General features: G+C 74.3%; 1 protein-coding gene across 1 annotated transcript; it reads left to right on the forward strand.

Annotated features, from left to right (window-relative positions):
• Positions 1 to 435: 435 nt before the first annotated feature.
• On the forward strand, positions 436 to 6,639 carry ADAMTSL4 (ADAMTS like 4; the record flags this gene model as incomplete). The annotated part of the gene is made up of 16 exons (XM_084259898.1): positions 436 to 477; positions 679 to 1,034; positions 1,201 to 1,882; positions 2,042 to 2,144; positions 2,674 to 2,810; positions 3,032 to 3,236; positions 3,402 to 3,574; positions 3,683 to 3,791; positions 3,877 to 4,062; positions 4,165 to 4,294; positions 4,511 to 4,715; positions 5,039 to 5,215; positions 5,488 to 5,673; positions 5,763 to 5,942; positions 6,185 to 6,329; positions 6,448 to 6,639. The coding sequence occupies 16 exons, from the start codon at positions 436 to 438 to the stop codon at positions 6,582 to 6,584; spliced, it is 3,153 nt and encodes a 1,050-aa protein (XP_084116024.1). The 3' UTR covers positions 6,585 to 6,639.
• Between the last annotated feature and the right edge of the window lie 1,723 nt (positions 6,640 to 8,362).

Here is an 8,362-nt window from a genome sequence, read left to right on the forward strand (position 1 = left end):
AGCCGAGCCCCAGGGGCCCCCTCCCGCCTCCCCTGCTCGGAGCATCCCAGCCCGGTGGGCTGCCCTTCCCCACCGCACCCGCACTCTGAGACGCCCTTCCCGGGGTGCTCCTTCCCAGCCCCCAGCTTCTGGAGCCCGGAGGGCGACCGTCGGCTTCCGTCCCTGCGCGCAGAGGGCCCGGGGGCCCGAGTAGCCTGCCGCCCGCGGTCCCCTCTCCTGGCCGCCGCCACCGGGGAGCAATGGAGAAGAGGGCGGGCAGGTAAGAGGGGGCAAGAGAAGGGACATCCCTGAGAGGCTGGGGACGCAGCGAGGAACTTCTGCTTTCTGAGAAGTCGCCTGAGGATGCGGGGAGCCCGGGGGGGCGGTCATGTCGCGACACCCCGGCTCCCAGCAGACATCCCGCCACCTTGGGTTTGCAGGCCCCAGCTGTGTCTGATGCTGTTTCTGTCCTTCCCTCAGCTCTGCCTGGATCAGGAGGTGAGCGGGGGAGGAGAGGCCTGGGCCCTTTCACCTGTGCCCTCGCCCGTCCCCCTTTTCCAGACCAGCTCCCTCAGTCCCTGCCGAACCCAAGTCCCCCCTCTGCCAGCGCACGCGGCCTTGGCCCCAGCTCTGGGCTGCACAGTCTCTACAGCTCCCCGGAAACTCTTCCCAATTTTGTCTGACTTTTTTACCTGACAGGTGTCGCCTGGACACTCCCTGGAGACACCCCCCGAGGAGGGGCAGGGCCCTGAGGGCACCTGGGGCTCTTGGGACCAGTGGGCCTCTTGTTCCCAGCCCTGCGGGGTGGGGGTGCAGCTCAGGAGCCGGACTTGTCAGCTCCCTGCAGCTCAGCTCCACCAGGGCCTGCCTCTCCCTCCCCGGCCCCCAAGACACCCAGACGCCCCGCTCCCCAGGGGGCAGGGCCCTAGGCCCCAGGCCTCCCGAGAAGGCCTCTCCCTGTACAGACCACGTCCTCGGGGGAGAGGTGGCCCACTTCAAGGTCCAGCCCCCCAACTGGGGAGAGAGGAGACCCAGGAGAGTCCAGGAGCCAGGCGGTGAGGGGCTTGGCTCTGAGGGAGGGTGGGCTTGGGGTGAAGCGAGGTGCGGACCAGGATGCGAGGCTTAGGGGGCTTTTCTTGGCGCTGGAAGTCCGGGACGGCTGGGGAGGTGGGTGAGAGGTGGTCGGAGCTGTGACCCCCATCTCTTCTCAACACCTCTCAGGTCCCGGCTCCGCGACCCCATCAAGCCAGGGATGTTTGGTTACGGGCGCGTGCCCTTCGCCCTGCCGCTCCACCGGAACCGGAGGCACCCCCCGAGGCCGCCCAGCTCTGAGCTCTCCCAGCCCCCAGCCCCTCCATCCCTGACTCCGGGGGCAGAGCCGGCCCCCACAAACCAAACCCCTCAGGCTCCGCTCCCTCCTCTAGAACTGTCTGCCCACACCCCGCCTCCCCCAGCAGAACCTCCAAGTCCCAAAGCTGCCCAGACAGAGGTGCCCTCCAGAAGCAGGCCTGCCCCCACCAGAGCCCACTCCGGTGCCCAGGCCTCAGGCACGGCCACCCCCGGGTCCACGCTCCCCCCAGGGAAAAATAGCTCCTTCCACGTGCCCCTTCCGCCAAGAACACCCAGTTCCCAGGGTCAGGCCAGTCCCCGGGGGGCAGAGAGACACCCTAGTCCCGCCCTCTCTGCCCCTCGGGGCCACGGCCAGCAGCACTGGGTGCACCGGAGACCCGGGGGCGGTCGGCACAGGCCCCTCGCACAGGCCGCCCCTCGCCACGCGGACGGCTGGCTGCCCCTGCTCAGCACAGGCCCCCACGCCAGCCCCCGCTGGAGCCTCTTTGCTCCCAGCAGCCCCGTCCCGAAGTGTCCCGGGGAGAGCGAGCAGCTCAGAGCCTGCAGCCAGGCGGTGAGTCCCCGGCCGCCGCCCCCCGGACCCGCTGGCCCGGCCTTGGGCCGGTGCCGCTCGCAGCTCTGGACCCGCGGGGGCCGGCTCTGCACCTTCCCTAGAGGGGGCTGCCCCCCAGATCCAGCCCTGCCCCTGCGCTGATCCCGGGTCCCCCCGCAGCCCTGCCCCCCCGAGCAGCCGGACCCGCGGGCCCTGCAGTGTGCCGCCTTCGACGCGCAGGAGTTCATGGGCCGCCTGTACCAGTGGGAGCCCTTCACGGAAGGTGACTGCCGCGCTGCCTGGGGCGCTGCGCGGGGTGCGGGGGAGACAGGCCAGTGCTCCCCACCCCGAAAGCTTTCCTCCTCCTCCTCGGGGCCCGTCTTCCCTCTTCCTTCCCCGGGCTGGGGTGAGGGGCTGGCCCCAGCGGGAGGCGAGGAGTGCGGACAGGCCCTGCTGCCGATGGAGGGGGACCCGGACACTTCCCCGGGGACTCCACCTGAGCCGGGGTGCAGAGCTGAGGGTCCCGCCCGTGCGGACGCAGGGTGGGCATGCCACGTGCTCCCCGGTGCCACCCGCTGGCCAGCCTGTGTCCACGTGACGCCAAGACGGGCCCCGCGAGCCCTGAGCCAGCACGGCCCGGGGCCTCGACGCCCCAACTGCCCCGACCCAGCCTCTGTGGGCCCCGCCCCAGCCTTTCAGGGCACGGCCACCCAGGCAGCCCTGGGGTGCCCCCCGCGGCTGTTGGGGCCTGCGGGCTTCCGCAGCTACCCCGCGCCAGGGGCCCCAGCTCCCCACCCTCTGCCCTGCCTCAGTCCAGGGCTCCCAACGCTGCGAGCTGAACTGCCGCCCCCGGGGCTTCCGCTTCTACGTGCGTCACACCGAGAAGGTGCAGGACGGGACCCTGTGTCAGCCCGGAGCACTTGACATCTGCGTGGCCGGGCGCTGCCTGGTGAGGCGCGGGGGAGGGGGGCGCACGAGGACGTGGCAGACGCCGCTCAGTTCGCCGCTACAAGGCGGACGCCAGGGGCCGGCGGGAACGGGGTCCGCACAGCGGCAGGCGGGAAGGCACCAAAGCCCCCCGGCCCAAGTGCATCTCACGGGGTGGGGGGGTGAGCCGTGGGGCTGCCGGGCCAGGCTGCAGCCCGTGCCCCTCCTCGGCCCGCTCCCCAGAGCCCCGGCTGCGATGGGATCCTGGGCTCCGGCCGGCGTCCGGACGGCTGCGGCGTCTGCGGGGGCGATGGCTCTACCTGTCGCCTGGTGGCGGGGAACCTCACGGCCCGCGGGGGCCCCCTGGGCTATCAGAAGATCCTGTTCATTCCCGCGGGAGCCTCCCGGCTGCAGATCGCCCAGCTCCGGCCCAGCTCCAACTACCTGGGTGAGCACCCCGTCCCCAGTCGTGGGCCCCACTGCATTGGGGGGCTTCCTTCTGCTCCCAGACGTCATCTGGCACCCGGGCCCGGCCCCCGTGGGAGCTGAGCGTGCGGGCCGGGCTCTGCGGGGGACACGGCGACCGGCCCCTGTCCTCGTCTCCCACCTGCAGCGCTCCGGGGCCCGGGGGGCCGGTCCATCATCAACGGAAACTGGGCTGTGGATCCCCCCGGGGCCTACACGGCCGGGGGCACGACCTTCCAGTACAACCGGCCTCCTCGAGAAGAGGGCGCGGGGGAGACGCTGTCTGCAGAAGGCCCCACCACCCAGCCCGTGGACGTCTACGTGAGCCCGGCGGGCAGCGGGCGGGCGGCGGGCGGGCACCACCGGGGGCGGGGGCCGGGGCGAGCCCCTCTGCGTCTCCTGAACACGCGTCCCCGCCCTTCTCCCCAGATGATCTTTCAAGAGGAGAATCCCGGCGTCTCTTACCAGTATGTCATCTCCTCGCCCCCAATGCTCGAGCCCCCCACCCAGGAGCCCCGCGCCCCCCACCCCCAGCCGGGTGAGGAGACGGACCCCCTGCCAGGAGAGGGGGCTGGAGGGTGGCCCCGGGCCTGCCTCTCACTGCGTGCTTGGCTCCTGCACAGAGATTTTGAGGGTCGAGCCCCTACCTGCTTCGGCCCCCCGGCCCCCCAGGACGCCAGGCGCCCTCCACCGTCAGGTGCGGATCCCACAGATGCCTGCCCTGCTGCGCCCCAGGACACCCCTGGGCTCTCCAGCTGGGTACTGGAAACGAGTGGGGCACTCGGAGTGCTCCGCCTCCTGTGGGAAAGGTGAGGTGCACGCGCTGTCCCGAGCCCCGGGGGCCGCCCCTCAGCTCTGATGCCCCACGGACGCTGGATGCCGGGGGGCCCCGGCTTCCCTCATCCCTTCAGGTGTCTGGCGCCCCATCTTCCTCTGCACGTCCCGCGAGTCGGGAGAGGAACTGGATGAACGTAGCTGCGCTGCGGCCACCAGACCCCCGGTCTCCCCGGAGCCCTGCCATGGCCCCCCGTGTCCCCCATAGTGAGTGTCCCGCAGGGAGACCCAGGGCCCAGGGGGGCGGGCATCCTCAGTGCCCGCCAGGGCTCCCGGGCCTGCGCGCCAGCCGGCCGCGGACACCGTGTCTGCTGAGAAAGGCCCGTCCCGGGGAGCGGGGTCGCCCCGGCTGCCCCCCACCCAGGCGCCCCTGCCCGCGCGGCCCGCACATCTGCTCTGTGCCTCTCCCCGCCCGCGCCACAGCTGGGAGGCCGGCGAGTGGACGTCGTGCAGCCGCTCCTGCGGCCCCGGCACCCAGCACCGCCAGCTGCTCTGCCGGCAGGAGTTTGGGGGCGGTGGTTCCTCGGTGCCCCCCGAGCGCTGCGGGCACCTCCCACGGCCCAACATCACCCAGCCCTGCCAGCTGCGCCTCTGCGGCCACTGGGAGGTCCGCTCGCCCTGGAGCAAGGTGAGCAGGCCTGGGGGGAGGCCCTGGGGCTGGGGGGCCCTGAGCAGTGGGTGCGGCAAGGCAGAGCAGTGGTTTCCCAGCTCTTCACTCAGCAGAGGCTGGTTGGGGGGGGGGGCCCTCGGGGGGGGGGGGGCCTCCCGGGTGAGGTAAGAGCCTGAGGCGGGTCTTGGGGGCCCAGAGCTGGTGCTCAGCCTGCGCCTCCGCCCACAAAGCCCTGAGCCTGCTGAGCTGGGGTCACCGGCAGATCCTGGTCTAAAGCCGCAGAGCCCGAGACTGGGGGGGTCACCTGGCAAGCCCAGCCCCCTGGGTCCCCCATCCCTCAGTGCTCCGTGAGGTGCGGCAGAGGCCAGAGGAGCCGCCAGGTTCGCTGCGTGGGAAGCAACGGAGAGGAAGTGAGCGAGCAGGAGTGCGCCTCGGGGCCCCCCAGGCCCCCCAGCAGAGAGGCCTGCAACATGGGGCCCTGCACGACGGCCTGGTTCCACAGTGCCTGGAGCACCAAGGTGGGCCCCTCACCTCTCGCGGAGGCCCTGCCCCTAGTGCCCCCCCAGGACACCTCTCAGAGCCTTTCCAGCAGCCTCAGTGAGTGCTTGCTGAGCAAGCGCCTACTACGCGCTCGCGCTGCTGATGCCCAGCATGGAGCTGAGAACAATAGCAGGTCTTGGACCCGGGCAGGGGGTTCCCTCACCGGCAGGCCCGTCCTGGGAGCACCCCACGCCCCTCCTCTTCCCCAGCCAGCACAGCCCCCCTCAGCTGCCGCCCTGCCGCCCCACAGTGCTCGGCCGAGTGCGGGACGGGGATCCAGCGGCGCTCCGTGGTCTGCCTGGGCAGCGGGGAGGCGCAGGAGGCCGGGCCCAGCGAGCAGAGCTGCGCGCCGGGCAGCCGCCCCCCGGACATGCGCGCCTGCAGCGTGGGGCCCTGCGAGCCGAGCCGGCGCTGGTACACCGGGCCCTGGGCCGAGGTGAGCCGGGCCGCGGGGGGCGCGGGGCGCGGGGCGCGGGGCGGGGGGCGCGCGGGCGTGACCCTGGCCCTGTCCCCTCCCTCCCGCAGTGCTCCTCGGAGTGCGGGGCGGGCACCCAGCGCAGGGACGTCATCTGCGTGTCCAAACTGGGGGCCGAGTTCCACGTGACCGCCCCCGGCAACTGCTCCCACCTGCCCCGGCCCCCTGCGCTGCAGCCGTGCCAGGGCCAGGACTGCCAGGACCGCTGGTTTTCCACACCCTGGAGCCCGGTGAGCCCCGGCTTCCAAGGGGGCTCCCTCTCCCTGGGGCCGCCCCTCCCCCCGCCCCGTGTCCCACATCAGGGCCGCGGGTTCGACACCAGCCGCCTCCCCTGAGGCCCGCTGGGCCCCCCAGCTGGGATTTCAGGGTCCCGCCCCCTCCCCCCCCCAGCCCGTCCTCCCAGGCGCGCGGCTGGGAGTCAGGGGGAGCCTGGGGCCACCAAAGGTCTGACACGACACTGGGGTCTCCCCAGTGCTCTCGCTCCTGCCAGGGGGGCGTGCAGACGAGGGAGGCCCAGTGCCTGACTGCCAACCAGACCCTCGGCCTCCGCTGCCCCGGCCACCTGCGGCCCTCCCGGAAGCGGCCCTGCAACAGCCAACCGTGCGACCAGCGCCCAGGTGGGGCCCCGCCCCGGGGGGGCTTGGCGGGGCGCGGGGGGGGGCGGGGCGGGGCGGGCCGGCGGGGGTGGGCCGCGCACCCCCGGGGTGACCTCGGTGACCGGCGCTCTGCCCGCAGACGACCAGTGCCAGGACGACTCCCCGCACTGCCCCCTGGTGGTGCAGGCGCGGCTCTGCGCGTACCCCTACTACACGGCCGCCTGCTGCCGCTCCTGCGCGCACGCGCTGCGGCGCCCCCCGCCCGAGCCCGCCTGAGGCGCCCGCCCCGGCTGCTGGTTTGCCCCCCGCCACCCATGGAGCGGCTCCTCGGTACCCCGGCTGCCCTGCCTGCCCTGGCCCGGCCGGAATGCAGTCGGGGTGTGAGCGGGCCCGCGAGCCGCGCCTCAGAAGGACAGGAGCGGCCGGAGAAGGGAGCGCGAGGGGTGCGGCCTCTCGCCCGGAGACGCCCCTAGGCTGCGCGGGGCCCGCGGCCACCCGGGGTCTCCCGCGCCCCAGTTCTCAGGGAGGCCTCGCACCTGGCGGCCCAGCCCTGCGGCCCCGGCCCCCGGGGGCCTCGACGCCCCTCCGCAGAGCAGCCGCGACGGCGCGCGGGGAAACTGCTCGTGCGCGACGCCCCGGCCCCGGCCCCGGCCCCGTCTTCTAAAGCCCTCCCCACCCCAGAACTAATTTATTTTTTATTAAAGACGATGACGACAAATGAGAAACAGGCTCTTCCTTGTCCTCAAAGGGCCCTTGTGCAGCCGCCGGAGCCAGCGCGTGAGGTCAGCGCGGCAGGGGCCGCGCCTCGAGGCCGGCGCGGGGCCCGGGGGCGCGGGGGGCTGGGGGCGCGGGCTGCAGGCGGGCTCGGCCGGGCCGCATCTGCCACGTCGGCGGCCGGCGGCGTCTCTCGACTTGGGACGGGGCGGCCGGCGGCTCGGCCTCCTCCCGGCCCCGGCCTGGCCGTCCTCCCCGTCCCGGGCCGTCCTGCGGGCCGCCGCCGCTCACAGGACCGCGCCGAGGCTGCGGCTCCCGAACCCCGCGCCTGCCGTCGGCGGAAGCGCAGGGGGCGGGCCGGGCCCGGCTCGGGGCGCCGGGCCGGGCCGCCGGGCCGGGGCGGGCCCAGGCGGGCCGGGGTGTCCTGCCAAGGCGCATTCCTCGGAGCTGCCTCACGCCGGGCTCCTCCCGCCCGCCCGCCCGCGCACCTCTAGGTAACTGGCCCGCCGCGGCCGGCGCGAGGGGGCGGCCGTGTCCCTGCCCCTCGGAGGCCGAGCCCTGGGCCGAGCTCCAGCAGCCAGACCCCGCGGGGCCCAGAGCCGGGACGGCCCCTGGAGGCGCCCGCCCCCGCCCTGCCCCTCCTCAGGCCGGGGGCCGCGCCCTGCGCCGCGGGGGAACTCCGTGCCGGGCCCCCGGGCTGCCCCTGCCTCCGCGTCGCCGGGGCCTGGCGGCCATCTTGAGGGCGTGGGGGGGGCGGCGGGATGAGGGGGGGAAGCGGCGGCGTGGGGGGGAAGCGGCGGCGTGGGGGGGAGCGGCGGGACGAGGGGGGGAAGCGGCGGCGTGGGGGGGAGCGGCGGGATGAGGGGGGGAAGCGGCGGGATGAGGGGGGGAAGCGGCGGGATGAGGGGGGGGAAGCGGCGGGATGAGGGGGGGAAGCGGCGGGATGAGGGGGGGGAAGCGGCGGGATGAGGGGGGGGAAGCGGCGGGATGGGGGGGAAGCGGCGGGATGGGGGGGGAAGCGGCGGGATGGGGGGGAAGCGGCGGGATGAGGGGGGGAAGCGGCGGGATGGGGGGGAAGCGGCGGGATGGGGGGGAAGCGGCGGGATGGGGGGGAAGCGGCGGGATGGGGGGGGAAGCGGCGGGATGAGGGGGGGAAGCGGCGGGATGAGGGGGGGAAGCGGCGGGATGGGGGGGAAGCGGCGGCATAAGGGGGAAGCGGCGGGATGAGGGGGGAAGCGGCGGGATGGGGGGGGAAGCGGCGGGATGGGGGGGAAGCGGCGGGATGGGGGGGGAAGCGGCGGGATGGGGGGGAAGCGGCGGGATGAGGGGGGAAGCGGCGG

Source organism: Talpa europaea (assembly GCF_964194135.1).
Source record: "Talpa europaea genome assembly, contig: HAP1_SCAFFOLD_365, whole genome shotgun sequence".
Lineage (NCBI taxonomy): Eukaryota > Metazoa > Chordata > Mammalia > Eulipotyphla > Talpidae > Talpa > Talpa europaea.